This window comes from Miniopterus natalensis, chromosome 2 (genome assembly GCF_054644295.1).
Source record: "Miniopterus natalensis isolate mMinNat1 chromosome 2, mMinNat1.hap1, whole genome shotgun sequence".
Classification (NCBI taxonomy): Eukaryota; Metazoa; Chordata; class Mammalia; order Chiroptera; family Miniopteridae; genus Miniopterus; species Miniopterus natalensis.
The window spans coordinates 162338547-162361309 of record NC_142082.1 but is presented as its reverse complement, the minus strand read 5'-3'; the positions used below and the strand labels follow the sequence as shown (position 1 = coordinate 162361309).

The 22763-nt window shown below is 39.4% G+C and overlaps 1 protein-coding gene across 1 annotated transcript in view; it reads left to right on the top strand.

Moving 5' to 3' along the window:
* The window catches only part of PTPRO (protein tyrosine phosphatase receptor type O), a 180205-nt gene that overhangs the window by 131652 nt on the left and 25790 nt on the right, over positions 1-22763 (top strand). The window contains exons 13-18 of the mRNA XM_087813781.1: positions 6920-7059; positions 9024-9156; positions 11350-11470; positions 14734-14802; positions 17110-17193; positions 20759-20794. Coding sequence (XP_087669907.1) covers positions 6920-7059; positions 9024-9156; positions 11350-11470; positions 14734-14802; positions 17110-17193; positions 20759-20794 — 583 coding nt within the window. The remainder of the gene's footprint in view (positions 1-6919; positions 7060-9023; positions 9157-11349; positions 11471-14733; positions 14803-17109; positions 17194-20758; positions 20795-22763) is intronic.

Below are 22763 nucleotides of genomic sequence, written 5' to 3'. Positions count from 1 at the left end.
GGAGAGGCTCAGAAAAATGTGATGTGCTAAGAGCCAAGCACAGAAAGTGCTTCAATGAGTACACAGTGATTAACTTGTCGAGCCTGCTGATAAGTCCAGATAAGAAATGAGAATTGATCACTGATCTTCCTAACCCAGAAGGCACTGGTGATTCCAGGAGGAGACATGTGGATGGAGCGGTAAGGAAAAGTATATAATTCAAAAGCTTTCAAGAGAGAATGAAAGGGGAAAAGCCGAAGACAGCTGGAATAACAAAACTTGTGAGGAACGTTATTTATAAACAAGAGAGAAAATGAGCAGGAGCTGAAGGACAGGATCGAAGAGTATTCATTTGTTTGGTTGGGTTTTTTGTTTTTTTCCTTAAGGAGGTAGAAGCAGCTTGTCCATGAGCTAATCAGAGTGATTCGACAGAGCAGGAAAAATTGATGATGCACAATAGTTGGAGATGAGCCTTATTAGAGCGATGTCCTTGGTTGGGCCAGAGGAGATGGGCCAGGGTGCCAGTGGAGGAGGTGGCCTTAGGCTGGCTGAATCCGAAGTAAGGTGATGAATGATAGAGTGTGGGCGTTTATGGGGTAGCTGAGTAGGTAGGAGTGAGGCTGGGAGCCTGTGGAAGGCTTTTCTATTGACTAATAAATGCAGGCCTGTTCTTAAGGTTTGCAGAGGATCACTGCTGCACTGCTCCTCTTCAGCGACCTGCGTGGCCAGCAGCCCCAGGCCAGCATTGTTTTCTGGGCTAGGCTGCCAGGCATGTCCCCGCCCCGCTCCTTTCCTGCAGCTGAGGCTAACTGATACCTCTTCTTAACACACGCCTCTCCCATTTGCTACTGTGGTCTTCTGAGTTTCAGTGGAATCTGTCCGCTGCCCACAACCGGGCCACACAACTTCAGCACTTCCTTAGAAGTGTTTCTGCGGCCCACTATAATGCGACTTGCATGCTTTACAAGTTTCTTTTGACTCTATTAGAAGGATCTGAATGATGGACTCATAGGGCAGTGACTGCGAGGTTTTGCACCGATTTGTGTACATCGTAAGGAAGTGCTCGTTCTGGGTAAGTGGGTCTTCTAGGCAAAGAAACTTTCCAGGAGTCTCATCATCCACAGTTACATGGGAATGAATGGAAAACACCCATGTTTTGGCTGGAGGAAGCCAGGTCTGTGAAGGACCCTTCACTAGAGAGGTACAGAGGCTTGGAATCCAGTTGTTGCTCTCACAGATAAGTTGTGTTACCTTAGGAAAGTGGCTCAGGCCCTCTGGGGTTCAGTTGGCTCATCTATAAAATGAGGGTCTAGACTAACTGGTCTTTAATGTTCAAGTTTTAGAATTTAACTCATACATGAGTCTAGATAGAGTAAAAGCAACAAGGTTACTGATACGTAGGAGCAATGATCGTGTTCTAAGAATTCTGCAATATGTAACTCCTAACTAAATAAAAATGCCGAGCAAAAACACATATTCCTGAAACCGAAAAAAAAAGTAGGAAGTCAGAAATTTGGTTTTGAAACTAAGTAAAGTTAAATGAGAGCTTTCTCTGAGAACTTCTACCAGTCTTTAGAAGTTACATAAGCTGGTAAAACCATAGACACACCCAGTGGTTCACAGAAGGGGGTATTATATTTGCTCTCATTAAGCCATAAAGAATTTATTTAAAATGTAATGGAAGTGACATTTCTAATTCCTAATTTCTAATTAGGTATTTCTAATTCCTGGGAAATTTTTGTTTTGTTTATGAATAGGGCCTAATTACAATTTAATGCTAAATATTTGCCTGAACTTTTAAAAAATTCCCCAATGTTGTTTTTAAATGGTCTAATTACTTATTAAATGTATCTAAAAAGAGAATGTCCCAAGTCAACAAGAGAAATAGGCTTAATAAACCTTATTTCTAACAAAGATTTCTTGCTCTTTAACATAATTTTCCTCCTCTTAATTTTATTGCACATCAATCTTAACTCACCCTCAATAATTTCTCTACTTTTTTTCCCTTTCAAATAGTTCTTTCTTTTGCAGATGTTTTGACCAAGTTGAACGTAATTTATGCAGCTTCGACTGCTTAAGTCCCAGGTGCTTTTTTTGGCCAAGTTTATACTGCTTATTCTGCTTAAGGTAGAAATGCCTGCGTTGAAGAAAATAAAAATAGATTTTAAGGACATATAATATAGATGTTAAAGACAATCCTTTGTACACTAGGATACTAGCAAATTGCTGTCAATGAGGCTGAGGAATGAAAATAGATTTTGCCATCATTGATCATTTTTTTACAATGTTTTTCTATTAAATTCCCCTTATCACCAACGTTACACGTTTGTAAAATGACTCACCAAGTTTAGAGGTACAAAATGCCAGCAGAATGAATCTAGTTGGCCCTTATGGGTATAATCTTGACCTCATTAACACCATTCTATCAGCAGCTAAACTAATGGGTCACATTAAAATAAGAAACAATGTAATAACTGGCAGAGAAAGGGGGATTTTAGACAATAAATACATTCCATTCTGCTCCAAGGCTAAATATCACACCTGGCTCCCTTTGGAATTCTCTGGAAATAAGAGATTTGCTGCCAGAGCAGAGAATAAGAATCAGACACCAGCTTGTACTTCGCCCGAGGTCGCCCGCCTCCCCAGAGAGCCTGGGCGGCAGCTTGCACCTCTCCTAACCCGATGGGAATGAAGTGGCGGGAGAGCTTTTCAGCTTCCCCTTTGCCCACGCTCAGCGCAAGCTACTTGATTTCCTTATGAAATCAGGTTGGATTTCCAACTCGCATAGGAGAGGCATTGAAGGGGAGAGAAAAGAAGGAAAGAGAAAAGGCCAAGTAGTTGATTGCAACACAGGATGTTAGGAAGCTTTTAGAGAGAATTTAGAAGCAAACAACCGTGCATCTGTACCCCGTTTTGTAAAAATAGCCTATTTTACCCATATCCATAGGGTCTCATAACCAAAAGGAAACCTGGCGATCTGATGTTATGGAGCAGAGCAATCTGAAGAGGTTAAATGTGATTTAAAGAGATAGAAAGCAATAACCAGATGTTCTATAACTAATATCTACATGATTGTTTATATTTTTGTATACATTATCTTAAAGCTCATTTACTCTTCATAACATGAACAAGGTATTTCTATTCCTCCCCTTTATGAGCTAGACTATTATTTGATATTTTAAACAATATGAGACTGCATTCGTTTGTTTGCTAAGGCTGCCATAATAAAATATGACAGACTGGGTGGCCTAAACAATAGACATGTATTTTCACACAGTTCTAGAGGCTAAAATTCCATGATCAAGGTGTTGGCAGGTTTGGCTCCTCCTGAGGCCTCCCTGCTCGGCTTGTGAACTACCTCTTTCTAGTTGTGCCCTCAAATGGTCTTTTCCCTGTACCCATCCATCTTTGGTGTCTCTGCCCCAATTTCCTCTTTTTGTAAGGACACCAGTCAGATTGGAGTAGGTCTACCCTAATAACCTCATTTTCACTTAATCACATCTTGAAAGGCCCTTCCTTTAAGTATCATCACATTTTGAAGGCTAGGGGTTAGGGCTTCAGCATATCAATTTTGTAGAGATAGAATTCAGGAAGACATAGAACAATTAAAAGTTTCTTGTGTGTAATTGTATTCCATATCATATGAAATTAATAATATTTAATTTAAATATTTAATAATATTTAGAATAAGCAATGCTTAGCTATCTCCTGGATCCACATTCTCAGCCAGATCAAAACAAACCCTTACTCTAATATCCAAGATGTATTTCCTGACTCTGCCACTGAAAACGGATCATTTTTATTAACATGATCACTATAACAAGGCAGAGGATATCAAAATTCAACCCCAGTGTGTCTGGTCTTGACTGATGCTTGAATCCTAACACCTCTGGTTAATGAATCTTGACTTCTATTTTAAACCTGTAATAGATAAGATATGTTGAGTTCCTACAGGTGGCTGGTTCAAGGTGAAAACAATATAATTTATTTATAACACATGGCCCATGTTCTTAAATAATCTAGTAGGATCTAGTTGAATCAGAACTTCATTTATATAGATCAAATAGGAAATAATTAAGGGCAATAGAAGGTCAGAAAAGGTATAGACCATTGAGAGACAGTGTCATCAGATAAGGCTTCAAGGAGGAGGTAAGACTTCATCTTGACCTTAGGATGGTCAGAATAGAAGAAAGCACAATGCAGGGAAATACATGAATTAAAAAATAGTAATGCCTGTATGAGGGTCAGTGAGAAGACTGGCTTTACTGGGAGCAGCGTGTCTGTGAAGGAGGGGTGGTGATGAAGCTAGATGGGCAGCATGTGGCCAATGTAAGTGGGATCTTTATAAAACTTGGCCTATTTGTATTTGACGCAGTAGACATTAATCACAATAGATTATGGCACAGATAGGATTTAACATGAGCAAGTTGGTGTTTTAAAACTATTTAAGCCATCACTGATAAATATGAAAAAGCCAATTAGAGGCAGGGAAAGGGAGTAAGGGGCTACTCTAATGATTGATAAGTGTGATGATAAAGCCTGCAACGTAATGAAAAAGTAGATAAAATGAAGAGACAGCAACAATTATTAAAAGATATGCTCTCCAGGATTGAGGAGCAATTGAAGAGCCTCAAAATAGTTGTCTTAGATGATTGAAAGAATAGTGCTACACTTGAGAGAATCAGGAGTATTTGAAAATTAGAATTAATTTGTGGGAAGGCAAGGACTCCAGGTTCCACTATGACCATATGGAGTTTGAGGTAATAGTGAAATAGTTGAGTAAGCTCAGATGATAGGTGATGGGAAATACATGTATAAAAAGGGCGGATCTGGAGGTTAGTAAAGATTCAGGCAATGCTCATATCTGATAACTAAACTGATTTTCTCTACCCATAAATATATATAAATATCCTAGGGAACCTAATCATTGTCCAAGAGACACACTCTGAGGAGCAATTCAATGGTGTAAATGTTTTTTAAAGAGAAATAGGCAGGCTCAACCTAATAAATAATTCTTATCTGCCCCAGACAACCTCATACTTGCTTCCAAAGATGCAAGTTCTACCCAAGTCAGGATCACTGGAAGACTTATTCTCTGACTCATAATCCTATTAGCAGTGACAGTTTTGAAGGATGTGGGAAGTGGAAGTTGGCCTCTGTGTTTTATCAACAGTCTTCATCAGAAGGGAAGTGAGACAATACAATGTCTGGAGGAATAGACAATTCATTGCAAACGAGAAAGGGGTCCTGACGTCTATTGTGAATTATTCTTGTCCAAAACTAGCTCATCTCTTTCCTCCTTCAACAATTCTGCCTAACCTTGACTGGATAGAACAAAGGCTTCTTTTTAGTTGGACACAAGTTTAGGTTACCTGTAATAAATCATGTCAAGAATAATTCTGACATACTTCTTGGTTTCGGACAGGACCATGATGATGATATTCTACAAAGAAGGCCTAAGCCTTCCCCCACAAAGACATATACCTGTCAAAGGAGTGAAATGGCCTCCGGGGCTTTTTGAAGCATTTCTAAAGGCTAGGAACTGGAGACAGACTTGGGAGAGTGGGGCAAATAATAAAAAGAAACCCAAGTAACAATCAAACTGTGGGAATAGTTGTCTGACAGGGACACGCAGGTGGACAGAGTATGCTGTCATGTGAACCCAACAGCAAGGTAGGGTATGTCCAAACAAGCAACGTGAAGGAGTCCGCCAGCAGCTCACAGGGGCCGTGGTTTAAGAACTTGATTGAGGCATATCCTTTATATATTGGAGGTCATCAAAAGAAAGGCAATGCCCTAAGGACAGCGGCATCGGGAGGGGATCAGCAGAGACTGAGGAATGCGGGAACAAGACAGCAGACCACTCCTAGAACCGGGAACAGCCAGGGGTTTGGTGTCAAGCCAACAGGTTCAGTGATTCAATGACTGAAAATGAGGATGACGGGGCCTGGCCAGCACAGCTTACGTGACTAATGAATTAATTTATTCATCATGATAAAATGTCTAAATGAAAAAGATAAAAAAATAAGTTTGCTAACATTTTATTAACCATCTAGTGCCTTTCCATTAATATTTTTTCTTTTAAAAAATTCTTTTCAATTATAGTTTACATTAAATATTATTTTGTATTAGTTTCAGGTGTGCAGCATAGTGGTTAGACAATGATATACTTTACAAAGTGTTCCCCCGATGTTTCCAGTACCCACCTGGCCCCATACGTAGTTATTGCAATATTATTGTCCATATTCCCTGTGCTGGGCTCTACATCCCTGTGACTGTTTTGTAACTGCCAGTTTGCATTTCTCAATCCCTCCACTTTTGCACCCAACCTGCCTTCCCTTTGGCAACCATTGGCCTGTTCTCTGTGTCTATGAGTCTGTTTCTCTTTCATCCATCTTTTTCTATAAACAAGAAATCATATCATCTATTTAGCTTTACCTTTTTAAATTTTGACTACATTTTTAAGAAGTCATTCGTAACGAAATTATTTTAAATGCCTCCAGAGAAAGGAGAGGTTGCTGGCTGAGCACAGGCTGAGCGTGTCCCGCAGCAGGGAGCACACAGGGCCCCTTCATTTTTCTCGGCCTGTTGGGCGCAGGCTCTTGTTTCTCCCATGAAGCTCGGGATTCCCAGGGCGATGCTAACTCCAGCGCAGATGACATAATAGCTATTAATAGATGATGTCTGTAATAAACCTGAAGTAGCAAACAGAAGTGTCCCAAAAAGAGAAGCATAAAATTGAAGAGGGGAAAAGGCAAGTATGTGACTGTCTTTGTGAAAGGACATATATTTCAAAAGACATGTAAAACCTTCCTGGCGCTCTTAACTACCTATATTAGGAATTTTTTTGCGGGGGGGCGGTATTTTATCCTGCTGATTGGTGAAGGAAGAAAGAATGTGTTAAATTGAATTAAAATTTTAAAACTTTTTCTTTGCTCAGAACCAGCTCCTCCAAAATCGCTCTTTGCCGTGAATAAAACCCAGACTTCGGTGACTTTGCTGTGGGTGGGAGAGGGGGTGGCGGATTTCTTCGAAGTCTCCTGTCAACAAGTTGGCTCTGGTCAGGAGACAAAGCTCCAGGTACTGTACCTGCTGATTTTCCTTTTCTGAGTTAATTTTGATTAAGGCTAATTAGCTGAGCAAAGTGAAAATCTTTTATTTCTTTGAGCTATAGAAAATGAAAACTGTTCATTTACGGTTTTGTGTTTTAGTGATAAACATTAACAGCATGCTCAGAACAAGCCCAGAATGTGTTATGAGAACTGAGTTGTCAAATTGCCAAGTTGATTTTCATCTTCGTATGTATCTTTTGTCCCTGAACTTTAGCCACTCTGGTTCATGCTGAAGAACTAAAGTGGTTCCTTTTTCCTATTGGACATTAAATTAACTGAGGGGGTAAAGACACTGCCATGTAAAATATAATTTAACAAACACGAGCTGATTGCCAGTTTTGTGTAAATTACTGTATGGAACACAAATGGTAGAATTACTACTTGCCTTCAAAAATTTTTTTCATACTGTTGCGGATAGACATTTATTATTCTAGAAGTAATTAAATTAAAACAAGTGCCACAAGAGAGATGCATATTACAAAGAGAATTGAAAAGGAGAACCCTTGTCTAGTTAGTAAGGAGGACGATTTCATTTGTGAAAATGAAGGCTGCGAGAGGTGATCGATAAAGTTTTAGAATCACAGACAGCAGATACGATGAACACTGAGCTGTCTGCCAGCTCAAAATGAATGGGAGGAAGGTGACGAACCAGCAGCTCTCAGGGTGACAAAGCCACGACAAAAAATATTTTACAGTCAGACATGGAAGGAAAAGGGCAAGTTTGTAAAGGATATCACAAAATAGTGTATAGACAAGGACTCTGAACATGAATAATTGATGCTTTTTAAATAATGAAGTTCCTGAGATTGAGAAGAAAAGGGGATTTCTGCGAGTACAAATCTTTTCGTACCGAGTGTTAAGATAATTTGCTTCATTCCTTCCCCATTTTGATATTCCCCTCTACTCACTTATCTCTTTTTGATCTCTACTAGACAGCTGGATCTTTTTTCTATTCTAAGAATCCTTTTTGAAAATAACTGCTCTGCCAGTAGTGGATTTTTCTCCCTGCAACTGCAGTGATTGCTTCCTTAAAGAAAACAATGGTTAGGCCGCTCCTTCCTACGGCTGAGCCTTGCCGCAGAGGCCTTTCCTTAGAAGCCTTCTATGGGCTAATGAGGCTGGGGCTGATGCCTCCGTGCCTTTAGGCGGCGGTATTTCAGATCCCAGTTTTGCCAGCTCAGCTTTTTATATTGCGCAGTAGTACTAGTCACTAGTCTGATTATGGGCTCACCAAATTAGCAACTTGTTCTATGTTGAATAGGTTAATCTTAAATATTTTTGAGAATGCAAAGTTGGTCCTGCCTTTGATGGATGCTATTTAAAAGTCAAGAATGCAGGCAAAGGGGGTGGTGTCCTTAATATACAAAGAACTACTACAAATAAAAAACATAAAGACCAACGACTCAAGATAAATACTTCACAGAAAATAAACACGAAAGGCTCTTAAATATATGAAGATGATCGACCTCACTCATGGGGAATGAAATGCAAAATAAAATTGCAATGAGGTATAATTTCCACTAATAAGACTGGAGAAAGCTCAAAGAGTTTGCCACTATGCTATGTTAGGAGTAGAGAGGGAAACACGCATTGTCAGGCGTTGATAGTAGGCAATAACAGGAAAATGTCTATGGAGGACACCTTGTCAATACCTTTCAAAATTAAACATACACAACTTTTGACCCAGCAATCTAATTGCTAGGAATACGAAAATATATATACATATATTATGTGTTTGTGGACATATACTTATGTTCCCATAATTTTGAAATTGTGTTTACTGTAGCATTGCTTATAACTTATTTTTCAGTGCTATTCTTTTTGTTTTTTAAATTCTTTACTGTCCCTACATTTCCAACTCAACTATGAAAAATTTAAAAATCAAAATAAATGAAGATTACATAACATTTGTTTTATTTTCTGCATCTCCAGGAACCGATTTCTGTTTCTTCTCATGTTGTGACCATCTCCAGCCTTCTTCCTGCCACTGCCTACAACTGTAGTGTCACCAGCTTTAGCCATGACAGCCCCAGTGTCCCCACATTTATAGCCGTCTCAACAATGGGTAACTACATATTTCAGGGGAATCTGGTGTCTTTAAAAGTTGTATCTTTCTGAATCTTTCTTACATTTTCTTTTTAAATATATATAATCTATCTTTTTAATGGAGCCCATATTTGTTCTATTGAAAAATTCCAAGCTTCGAGGTCAGGGAGTGCTTATTTCAGTCTCTATGTGACTTAGGAGAAGATATTTACTCTCTCTGAACCTTTGTTTTTTTCATCTCTAAAGCTAAAATTATAATACAGGGTGTCCCCAAAACATGTATACACACTTTCACAGCTGATAGCCCAATTGATGTTTCTTTCTTTTCAGCCAGACTAAGCTTTGAACAAAGGAAATTCATCCTAAAATGCTACTGGAAATTTGAAAATGCAGTTGAAGTACAAACACTGCCTTTATAATTATTCAAAGTGTGAATACATTTTTGGGGACACCCTATGTATACCTTGCTGAGTTGTTTCGAGGCTTAGAGATAAAGGACATAAAACCCTGGCACGTGCGGTCGAAATGCTAGTTATTATCAGTTTCATCACCCTCTCCAGTAGTAGCCTAACCAGCTCCGGTTCATCTTTTTCAGCCTTGGCCCTTACCCACCGCATAACCGCAAGACTCAGCTACAGGGTCAGAGCAGAAAGGCTTCCAATCAAGCGGAAACTAGAAGTGGGGAAATTTAAAAATAATGAAAGGTCTAGAATAATGCTGTTCCCTTACTCTTTTTCTTTTTCTCTCTCTTTTCCTTTTTTAATCTTCACCTGAGGATATTTTTTCCATTGTTTTTCCAGAGAGAGTGGAAGGAGAGGAGAGAGAGAGGGAGGGAGCGAGGGAGAGGAACATCGATGTGAGAGAGACACAGTGATTGGTTGCCTCCTGCCTTTTTCTGAGTTATACGTTTTATTTCCATTTGTTAGAGTCTGATTCTACAATCTGAGATCTTCTATGAAGCTGCCTGTAATAAAACCACTCTAACTTTCACATTACCCTTTACTGGATCCATTTTCATTTCTGTCGCCTTTGTCATATATTCATCGCGGTATCCAATGATGAATAGCGTGGACTTTTTTGGTTGGTTTGTTTTGGATTTTTAAAATTTTTGTTTTTTCAGAAGAGAGGACAGAAATGGGCCTAAAAAATATATCAATGGCCTGTCATTTCTACATCCTTTTACACTCTTCTAAGTGTAATTTATCGTTCATTATTCCCTGTCACCTCTATAGCAAGCCAGTGAAGCAGTTGATGTTATTAAACTTGTTTGCAAGTGAGGAAAATGAAGCCCAGAGAGACAGATGAAACAGCCTCCCCAAATGGCAGTCAGTAGTCCAGTGAACTTGGACAAGCTCTCCTGACCATGAGTCTACTGCTCTTTCTTTCAAGTACCCTGCCCGTGAACTGGAGCCACATTGTCCCAAATGGGAAGTGGCAGCGCCCAGAGGCCTGGGGAGTGCATGTGCCGCCAGCCCCATGACTTTGTGATCAGTAGAGAATGGTCTCATTCTCCTCTTGGCGTCCGGTCTACTGTTAAAAGAGTTTTATGCAACATTTGACATATAATCCCACCTTTAATATCCTGCTCTTCCATGAAGTGTGATGAACTAGGCAGCGTGTAAGTGCCATCGTGGACTGGACATCGTATAAAGTATATGAAAGGGACACAACCCTTGTTCTGAAGGGCCCTACCACTTATTAGTAGGTTTAAGCTCCTGAGTTGTACAGATGGAAAAACCTCTCAACATATGGTTACAGATCATCAGGATGCCTGCCTCTACGATGTGTTAAGTGCCGTAGCAGATGGTAGCTTGCTAATGCCTTTTTCATATACATTACTAGCTGTGAGTGAAATATACAGTTGTGCTTTCTGACTTTAAAATCATGGGCATAAAATAAGAGTTTGCAAGCTTCTGAAAATGTTAAAGAATGAAAATACATGATAATGACTTCTAATTTAATGTTTTCAAGTGAATTTAAACTATGTCACAGGAATTATTCACAGTTTATAATTTCCCTTTATAAGAACATCCAGAATGTAGGCCTTAAATACTTTTTATCAGCCCACTAACTTATAGTTGACCAGGAAGAGGTCATTGTCAGCTTGGAGAAACATCACTGTTGCTGCTGTTGTCATCGTAGGTCCAGTGAATGGTTCTGTTAGTTTCCATTAATGGAAGCTGTAACTGAAACGCATGGTGTATCTGTTTAGTTACAGAGATGAATCCCAATGTGGTAGTCATCTCAGTGCTGGCCATTCTTAGCACACTGTTGATTGGATTGCTGCTGGTCACCCTGATCATTCTCAGGAGAAAGCATCTGCAGATGGCTAGGTAAGTTAAGTTTGGTTAATCTTTTACCCAGAGCCTTTAAAATATGTTATTTATCACATGTGTATGCTTTTGCAGACCTAAATTTTTCAGCAGTAAGTTGTCTACTTCTACTCTGTGTTTTCTAAGAAGACTTTTAATATTATTTTAGAGAACATTACCATTGAAATGGTAAAGCTAAGGATTGTTGGTTTAGACAAAGTCAGACCTCTTAAGTGGCCCATACATTACATTTGGATAGTTTCAAAGTTGTTTTGGAGTAAAAGAAAAATCTATACCTACTCAGCATGATTAATAAAATAAGTTAATATATGTGGAGACCATAAGAAAGAAAAAAATTCACTCTCCTCATTAGTTCTGTTGAAGCTGTCTTATGAGAAAGTATTTGTAGAATTTATGATTAGACCCGTTAAAGGTCCCCTATCATTTTTGTTCACATTACTCAGAGTTGCAGGCAGTTTCATTTTTCTTACAGTTAGAAAAGCCTTTTGATTTATGATTTTGATGATTCCCTATTCCTTTGACCACTGATGCATTTCTTATCAGAGCACATTGTCAAGAACTTTCTGTGGTCCCCTATATTATCAAAACAACACGCACACACACAATATTACCTAGTTGAGTAACACTGGGTTTGGGAAATTTGATTCACATTCACATTTGCCCCACGTTAGCCTGCTGACTTGTCATCAGTCAACACCCTCTCCTTTCTCTGAGTCTGTCCTTCACCGATTGATAAATAAGTGTTTCATCCAATAACTATTTATACGATGTGCCTCTATGGCATAGTCAAAGAAGAATCAGGCATCCGAGCTGTTCACTAGGAACTTAGAACCTAGCTGGAGAGATGTACGTAAACAAATAAATTTAAAGGTACAAACTGACTTGTACCAGGAAGGAAATAAAAATGGGATAACATGAAAGTAAAGAAAAGAGATTGTTAAGAATATAAAATCAAGCTTCTTAATGTTGACATTAGAGCAAATCTTAGAAGGGTAAGGAGAGTAGTAGCACAGCGCTGTGGCTAGAATAGAAAGTTCTAAAATCATACTCCTTGTGTCAAATCCTGACTCACAACCTCTGCGTCCTCGTGTAGCCCGCTGAAACTTTATTCATTCATTTAACAAATATCAGTGGACAGCTGTTGTGTGTCAGACTCCTCCAGGTGCTTGAAATATGACAGTATACAAAACAGGCAAAAATGTCTGCCTTCGTGCAGCTTGTATTCTAGTGGAAAAGACAGACAATAAATAATAAAGATAAAAGTGAAAAGATTATATTGTATGTTAGCAGACAATAATAGAAAAATAATAAAGCTGAGTAAGAGAGTCTGGCAGTACCTGTCTGGGGAATTTGGGGAGAAGAGTTCTGGGAGGGAGGGAGATCTCATTGAAAAGGTGACATTTGAGAAAAAAGACTTGAACACGAAGGAGTTAGTCATGTAGTATCCAGGGGAAGAGTGTACCCAGTAGAGGGCCCAGCCAGTGCAAAGGCCCTGAGGAGGCAGGAGCCTGACTAGCAGATTCAAAGAATAGATGGTAGTCAAGGGTGGCCAAAGCAGAGGAAATGAATGGAGGTGTGGCAGGAGGTGATGTCAGGTCATGTAGGGTTTCATTAGCCATTGTAAGGACTTCGGCTTTTACTCTCAGTTAATAGGAGCCACTGAAGAGTTTGAGCAGAAGATTAAAAATATCTGACTTACATTTCAACATTTTCATTTTGACTTTTATGTAAACAGGTTGTAAGGACAAAAGCAGGCATGTGAACTGAGGCAGCCATGGCCGTAATCCAGGCAAGAGAGAGATGGCAGTGGTTCAGTCAAGAGCAGTAACAATGGTGGGTAGGGGACAATGACCAGATTCCAGATGTATTTTGAAAATAGAGGCAACAGGATTTGCTAACAAATTGCCTATTGAATGGATATGAATAAAAGTAGAGGATGACTCCAAGGTGTTTAGTCCTAGCAACCAAAACAATGGAATTGCCATCAGCTGGAATAGGATTCCAGAGGAGAGGGTTTCAGAGTTAGGGGAACATCAGGACGTCAGTTTGGGAAAAGTTAAGTTTGGGAAGACTGCACGTGCCGGTGTGAGTAAGCAGTTGAACATAAAAGTCTGGTGTTCAGGCCCGGCCGGGTGTGGCTCAGCGGTTGAGCGTTGACCTAGGATCCAGGCGATCGGGGTTCGATTCCTGGTCAGGGCCCATGCCCAGGTTGCAGGCTAGGCAGCCGATCAATGACTCTCTCATCATTGATGTTTCTATCTCTCTCCCTCTCCTTTCCTCTCTCTGAAATCAATAAAGATATATTTAAAAAAAAAAAAAAAGTCTGGTGTTCAGGAGAGAAGTCTGGATTGAAGACATAAATTTGGGAGTTGTTAGTGTATGCCTGGTATTAAAGCTGTAGACAGGATGAAATGCAGGAGGTGTAAATTAAAAAAGAAATCCCCAGATTAAGCACCAGAATAACCTAGTATGAAGATTTTCACGGACAAAGCAAGATAGCAGCAATAGAGACTGACAAGAGACATCCAGTGGCATGGAAGGAACGCTAAGGGTGAGGCAGCCTAGAGGCCAGGAAAGAATGTATGTCAAGAGGATGACAATGACCCTACGTTAGTGGCTTGTGAGGAGCAGTAATGCAGCCATGACATAGCGTCACGCTCACCTCACAGGGAGCGTGCGGGAGACGTTTGCTGGCAGCAGCGACAGTGGCTCTGCACAGGCCGATCTACTTCAACACACGTCACGCTTTTACTGTCATCTCAAGCGATGAATACAGTGAGCATCACAACGTGAGAGGGAAATTTTGGCAGAAGGAACCAATACATCTTGATCCACCAGTATTACAGAGCGGAAATCAATATGCTAGAAAAAAAACAACCACCAAAGCCCATCAAGAATATTTGCTAAAAATAAAAACCCTTCATTTTATCTAGGACAGTTTCTATAATTTACGTTGTAAAAAATATCGAATCCCAAAAAGATCAAAGATTTATTTAGGATCCTGGGTGCCCTTTGTGAACTGAAACTTTTTGGCCTCAAATAACTTGCTACGGGGCTGGGGGATGTATGGCCTTGTGAAAAATTGTTTTGTTTTGCTTTGTCTTTCTATTTTGCATTTTTGTGCAAAAGAGAAACCCATAGAACTTTATTTTAGCTTTTTTTAAAAAAAATGTTACGATGACAAGCTAGTAAAGACTCATACGTCAAGGCAGAAGAGTGCTCCGTCGAGCAGTAACCTGGATTTTGTGATTCCTCCCACGCAGGGAGTGTGGGGCAGGAACTTTCGTCAACTTTGCGTCCTTGGAGAGGGATGGAAAGCTTCCGTACAACTGGTGCGTATTCTCTAGCTGGCTTAGCTGTGCTGTGTGTGCTCCAAGCTTTATTTTACCGTCTTTGGGGGATAAATGGTGTTGTCTGATTGTCCTTCCATAATTTCTTTGACAATGGACTTTCAAAGGTTAGATCTTCACAGAGTATATTGGTGTATGTTAGTTTAATACAATCATGAAGTAGCAAAGTGTCAGAGTCTGCTCTGTATTTACTATATTCAACAAAGGACTAAATCAGCAGTTAGGCAAGTAGCCCATAGCTGTGCCCACGAAGGGCTTAAAGGCGGGAGCCACCCTGAACAAGTGGGGGCTGAAGGCGTGACAAGAGAGCTCACTGAAGCAGCGTGAAACAGAGCAGCGTCTCTGCTTAATTCTCATTTCAGGGCCGGGACATGAGCCACCACTTCTGTTCAAAAATCATGTAGAAGTATACAGCCCAGGGCCCTCAACTCTTATACTCACAGGCTAATAAATACCAACGCCAGGAAGGTCCCATGAGCAAACCTGGCATCATTATTCTTTACTCTTGAGCATTAGGGACCTGGAGGGAGGAGATATTTTGAGAATTAAGAAAGTATTATCAGGAGATTAAATTGGTTGACATTCTACCTAATGATGATACATGAGAATTAACAATACATTGCAATTAATACCCACCCAAACTGCCAATTAAGTAACCATTTACTGAAGCCAGCACTGCTTATGATCTTGTTTGGCTTTTGTGCAAGCAACCATGCAAAACACATTTAAATATATACACTTTCATATTAATTCTTAGTAAGTAATTTCATTTTCTGTTTTTACTAATACCCCAGAATGATTCATCTTAAATAAATAGATATCTGAGAGTGGAAATTTTACTCTACAAAATCAATGAAGGAGGGAGGACTTTATTTAAAATATAAATTCTGCTTCCCTGAGTAGGCACCTCTACTTGATGCCCACTCTGGTTGAAAGCCTAGTTGAAATAGGATTCTTTTATGCTGTTTTTAAATTTTAGCCTGAATAGAATTTTGCTATTCAAAGATGACTAATCCAACTGTGAAGCGAGAGAAACTCGTAAAGTAAAAGTTAAAAGTTAGGAAATATTTCTGACTTTGTTCAAATATATCAGCGCTTCTTTTCAAGATTAAGAGACTAATTCACTGGTATTTGTTTGTCGCCTGGCCCACCCTTACAAAAGGCCCAGCGGCAGAGCAGTGGTGAGTGGCCCACATAGGAAATGATTCATTTATACGTGTGACTCAGGAGAGCTGTGTATTGATTACACAACAGCCACAACTTATAAACTATGGAAGACCCATTATGGGAGAACTGAGGTACAAGAGAATTCACTCCGTGACTTTTCTATAAAATCAAGAAAATTCTCATGCAACTCTTGGAAAATACAGGTTTTCCAGCCCCAGCATTCTCTGGCTGAGAATAGATATCTCAGTGGAGATTTGTAATAACTAAAGTGACAAAGTAACAGCATTTCCCCCCTAATTCTCAGAATAACTATAGATGCAACCATACAATATTTTAAAATCTGCATTAATGACTTTTCTATGTTATAAGCAGTTGGTATTTCTGAAATTGGTTTCAAACCATGCATTTTAACCCACAGTCTGAATTAGAATTAAAGTGAAACTAAGTAATTTTGCTCCCACTCAGCTGAGTATTGGTTAAGATCTCAGACTAGGCATTTGATGAGCTACTGTTCTTGAATGGATGGCACCTGTCATGCCATACCTCCGTGTTAAATGTTACTTTTTAGAAATGATATATAAGTTCAAATAATGCAGAAGGTCACAGTAGTGCACTAGAAGTGCAGCTTTATACAAATGTGTCCCCAAAGCTTCGAGTCTTCCCCAGGACCGGTGCATGTAAACTCATCATTTATATTCCCTCCCACAAGCTGCTGTTAGCTATCAAATGATGTTTTACAGGTTCCTTAAAATAGGCTTAAGCACTGCAAGGGTAATAATCCAAGAATAAGACTCAAGATCACTAATGAGGCATTTAAGCGCCTCATTTAGCTGAATGCGAAATGTAATCACCTAATAGCAGACTAATTAACACAAAATACGTTGGAAAAATATATCTGATTACAATAAGAGTCTGTGTGTGAATGAAACTGATTTTGACAATATTATAGCTAGCACTTCACCTCAGGTTTAAATTTCACAGAATGGAATGATGTTTTGTTATAATTAAGGTGCTCGTTTTACTTGATTCCAGTAAGTAATGTGCTGATGTCTCGTCACAATTTATCTTACTAACTCTTTTCACTTCTCCATCTTTACATCTGTTATCTATTAATGCTCACAGGCGTAGGAGTATATTTGCTTTCCTAACCCTGCTACCTTCATGTCTTTGGACTGATTATCTTTTGGCATTTTATATTAATCCTTGGTAAGTGATTTTTTAAAAATTTCTACTGTTTACCTAACATAGTCTTAAAAGATAGCTTCCAGGAAGTAAACAAAATGGAAAAATTCTTTTATGTGCAGCATCTGTAATTATAAAATTATCTGAAATGGATAAAGCAGCTAATGGTACCAAGATGCTAACAGTGCTGTTTCCTTGTGATGTTCTGGCTTGCTTTCCTTCCGTTCATTACCAGTCATCTGTTCCTTCTCGAGTCGATCCCCTGGCCTCTCATCTTTATCAACGATGCTTTCCATTTTCCTCCCCATCTCCATCCATGGCAGAGTTCCACATTCCCAAGAAGGAAGGAATGCATTAAGGCAGAGAAACCCAGAGCGCCGCACCCTGTGTCTGGGGCCTCCGGTGTTTGTGCGGGAATGTTAACTACGAATACAGAGCGACTGGCCGTGTCGAAGCCTCTCTGTGTAATTATCTTATCTAGTTGTCCCCACAACTCTGCAGAGGGCATTTTCACCCCACTTTAGAGATGTGGAAACGGAGGCTTAAGAGGGTTAACCATCTTAACCTCACACTGTGTAGACTCTTCGGCTTCCAAGCCCGGGTCTCTCTGCGAGTGTTGCTCGAACCTTTGCCCAGGCTGGGAGCAGAGTGGGGCCCGGGGCTCAGCCGGCTGGTCGCAGGGTTGTGCTCTGCAGGGTTTCTGCCTTTAGTGACCTCGGGCTGCCTGCCTGGATTCAGTGTTATTACTCTCTCTTTCCTTACTACCCTGTTCACCCTCATGTGTTCTCGAGAATTCATCGGCCTGTTCTAAACCCCCGCAGTCAACATCGTAATGTCACAGTAACATTCACTTTCAAGTGCCAGCTTTCCTCACGGCTATTGCATGCTCCTGTTCAGAGAACGCTGGAACTCTGACGGCTTTTTTTACGATTTGGGGATGAGTTCCATTTAGCTCATGAGAGAGTAAGTAGTGCTTATGAAATTGGGGATGTCTAGAATATTTGGGGGGGTTGTTTTTGTTTTTAACCGTCATAAATTCCATGTCTGTGGTATTGCTTTATATATTTTTTTACAATGAATTCTAATCTGGCTGGCTTTCTAAGGCTGTCATACCATGAAGAACTTATAAAGAGTGCACCTTAGCTTCTCGAGAGCACTGGGGTTTTGAACCTTACCTAATACAAATGAAAGGGGGAAATTAAAGTGCATGATCCTATATGCATATATGCCATGTGTCTGATGGTTGTTATTTATCAGTTTTTCAGAAAATCTTTTGCCATGACAAGATGATACTCTAAACATCACCCAAAATGTTCATTGTACCATGCACACACACACAACTAAGTTTTTCCATAATGTGCTTAAGTTAAAATTGTTAGGAAAGCCTCAACTTACATGTTTACAAGTGAATTTCCCCTGAATTTAGTCTTAGGATTAGCACAGCAATTACAAATGTAGAAAAAATTATATCAGTACTGCTGTGGAGTCCCATAATTTAGTCCTGTCATGTCCCACAGGCTTAGGATATCTATAGAAACTCAGCAAAATCTAAGCATAACAATGAAAGTTGTACACAAATCATGAAGACCTATACTTATGGTAAGAGGAAGACAGTAAGTCATATAAAGCATGCGGTAAAATTTCACATGGGTTAAAATTCATTCAATCAATGGATGAGATGGAAAGAAAAACAAGTGCCTCTCCGCCATGAGTCAGATTTCCGCACAGCTGCTGAGTAGTAGCAGCTTAATATTTCAGCACTGAATTTATTCAGTGTCACCTCCCACATACATTTGTTTCTTCCCAGTTTCCCTGAAAGTCTGTTTGCATAGGAAACGTTTCTTTCTTTTTTTAAAAAATTCACTCCCAGTCACTAAATACGTTGGCAGCCTCTGACTTTGCCAGAACCGTTAGTTATCTGTGCTGACATTCTGCTTTTGTGAAGCACTAAAGTCACTGGTTCCTGTGCATGAAGTAAATGTGGGATTCCTAAAGTTAACTAAATCCCCACTGCAAGAGCAGAGAAGAGAATTATTCAAGGTATTTCTTTAGGTTCCCAAATGCTTACATGATACAGCTCTGTCCAAGATTAGTGTGTTTTTTCAGGGGATGAGGGAAAGGCAAAGTAAAAACCGGAATGCTTAATCCCTTTAAATCCCAAGTATAGAAGACAGAGAAGATGAGGGGACAAAATAGGACAGGAACTATTAAATGGACTGTCTGCACTCAGAATTGGGGGAAAATAGAAACTACCGGAAACCAGAAACACCACTTGCCTTATGGACATTCCCCTGCATTTTCTGTCCTGCTGTACTTTCCATCCGCAAGTCCCATTTCCCCAGTGGGACTCGGGAGCCCAAGTCTAGTATCAGATTCTTAACTGAATCTTTAAGTAAAATGGTCAGGGTGACATAGCAAAGATGTTTGTTTCAGTTCAATTAAATAAGCATTTATTGACCACCCACTTTGTGTTCCATTGGCTGTGCTCAGCTCTGGGGGAAGGGACGGTCTAGCAGTCAGACAGACTGTCAGACTGAGACAGACAGCGTGAGAAATATTCCATGAGTGAAGCTCTGTGCAGGCACAGAGGGAGCGGTGCTTTATTCTGCTAAAGGCTTTCTGGAAATGGAGGTAGCCAAATGCTCGTAATTCTCGTTATAAGTAAATATTTTGGCACATGAGAGTACTCAAATCACACCTGGTTATGTACTATAGGTTGTTTATTTTCTGAAAGTTTGGGTGCTTCCATCAATTTTTAAAGATCCTTGAAAACTACTTATAAAAAGTATCACTCACAATCATGTATCAATATTTATTATTTATTAAGACATTTAAATACAATAATGAAGAGTTTCAGCAGATACGATCTTAGCATTAGTTACTGGGTCAGTTATCTTACTTGTTGGTTGAAAACTATTCCCCTAAATACCACCTTGGAAATGCAATTAACTAAAGCAGACCTTAGCATCACATGTGTTTGAGCTTATAAACTAGTAAGGAATTAAGAACCAGCGGTAATAGGTTCAGGTAACTAGCTTAAGAGCTAGTTTAAAATGGAATATGAACAATGCCATAACAGAATTAAGTAAGATTTGGGCCAACACGAAAGCACAAATTTACATGCCCACCAAAAATGCTCAGAAAAGCTATTTTAGTCTTTAATTAAGAGCCCAACATATCCTTCCCACCACCACCACCATTATTTCTCACTGCTATTCCCTGATTTTTTACTTCTTGCCTATAGAACTGGGAGTATTCAGGGAGTTGATACTTCTATATGTTTACAGTATACTTTAGCAACTTAACCACCAGTGGCAAGAAATTATACATTTCCAGAATTCTGTTTCTGGCAAATATTAAATATACAGTGTAGGTATGTTCCTGCAATCTAATCGAGTTTTTTAAAATGAATCTGAAATTATTATCATTATTTTCTCATTTAAGGAAATGTAATTAAACAAACCTGAGATATGTTTAATGAAAATTAAGTAAAATTGAGGTGCCTGCTGTAATTATTTAAAACTCTTCAAGTTTAGTCATTATGTTAATTAATTTACTCAGATAAATTTGTATTTTTTTTAATTCTCAGGAGTAAAAATGGTTTAAAGAAGAGGAAACTGACTAAGTAAGTGTTTTTATTATTGAGACATAATTGATATTTAAAACTGTGTAAGTGTAAGGTGTTTAATGTATTAACTTGATGCATTTCCATATTGCAATATGGTTACCATGCTGGCATTAGCTAACACCTCATCATGGCACATAATCATCATCTTTGTGTGGTGAGCGCATTGAAGGTCTAGTCTCTTAGTAGTTTTGCAGTATATAATACAGTAAGTTTTTCTTATTTCTTCATTTTAAAATATTTTATTTAAAAATGGTCTTTATAATGATGCTGGCTTTACAAATTAAAAAGATTGCTTGTCTTCAGATAGAAGGGATGTTTAAGAAAGAGGCAAGAAGCAGCTGAGATCTTGCTCCCAGGCATATGTCCTCATTTTGGCTTAAATAAACTTTTATAAATATTTTTTAAAAAGAAAGGAAGAAGAAAGAAAGAAAGAAAGAAAGAAAGAAAGAAAGAAAGAAAGAAAGAAAGAAAGAAAGAAAGAAAGAAAGAAAGAAAGAAAGAAAGAAAGAAAGAAAGAAAAGAAGGAAGGAAGGAAGGAAGGAAGGAAGGAAGGAAGGAAGGAAGGAAGGAAGGAAGGAAGGAAGGAAGGAAGACAGGCAAATATGTATTAAAATAGCTAAGCTATTATGTGTTGGTGTGTTTGCACATATGGATGGCAGTGAGTGCTAGGAAAGTGTATCACAAAAACTAGGTCAGGAATTTTAAAAATTATCATATGAAATCTGAGAAAGAATGGGCTGTTAAGAATTATTAAAGCCTTGCTGAAGGAAATCTGTTATTCCGAATTTATTAAAAAATTTAATTTTTAGCCACATCGAAATTGAACAAAAACCTTTGCCATTTTGTGCTTTGAAGTTCTATGCTTATTGCAAGGAAAGGCTTTCACTATATTTAATGTTATAATAAATGCTCTGAGAAATGTTGCCTCAGGAAATCTTTATAATAAATAGAAAAAGACAATTACTCTTGCTGGTCTGTGGTTTTACTTATCTACTGAACTGCTAAGTCATAAGAATTAAGAGTCTGATGGGTGAAAATTAACCATCGGTTGATTTCAAAAACCTAATTAGATTATCGCCTCCGGGCCTTTAGTTAAATCGTGCATATAAAGAGTGGAACATCCCTATAAATAGAGCTCATCCTTGATATTAGCCTAGAAGAGAATATTGGTGAATTAATATGAAGCAATTAGGGGTTCCAGCCAGATCTATGTCATCTGTGCTTAATGGGAGAAAGTCACGGAGCACGTAATACAAAAGAAAAGTTGATGCAAAAATATTTGTATTTAGCCTGGAGTGACATAATATTTTAGTACATGTAAATAACAGAATAATTTTTTCCTAAATCTATTTCAAATCAGTAATTATTCCATTGGCATATATCAAATGATGTAAAGAGAGACGAGACCAGCCCACAGAGAGGAGAGGCACTGTCCCTGGAAGGAATGATTTGACAGGAACAGAATTTGTTGCCCAAATTATTGGTGGGATTACTAAACCATTTAGAGAAGCACACACTAGAGCAGTTCAAGGACGGGGTCTTGGGACCGAAAGGGGAGACTCTGCAGGGCTTGCTCTTCGCAGGGCCCAGGCAGAGGAGAAGGGGAAGCAGGTTCAGGGAGAGGTCAGCAGGGCTGGAAACTGCCCACAGGCCAAAACAGTGCCTCCAACAGCTTTCTCATGCCCTCTTCTCGTTTTCCCTCTAATCCTGTCACCTTCTCTAAAAGCCAAGTCTTGAGGGCTTCGTGCCCCCTCCTCACCTTTCTATTGACTATCTCTTTGCCTTTTCTTTTTCACTCCAAATGCCCCCCCACCGTGTCCCCTTGGCTCCCCTGTCCCACCTCCACTCATCTCCCTCCCACAGCCCCTTGCCGTCACCTTCCCCTTCCCCCTCCCCTTCCCCTTCCCCTTCCCCCTCCCCTTCCCCTTCCCCTTCCCCTTCCCTCTCCCCTTCCCTCTCCCCCTCC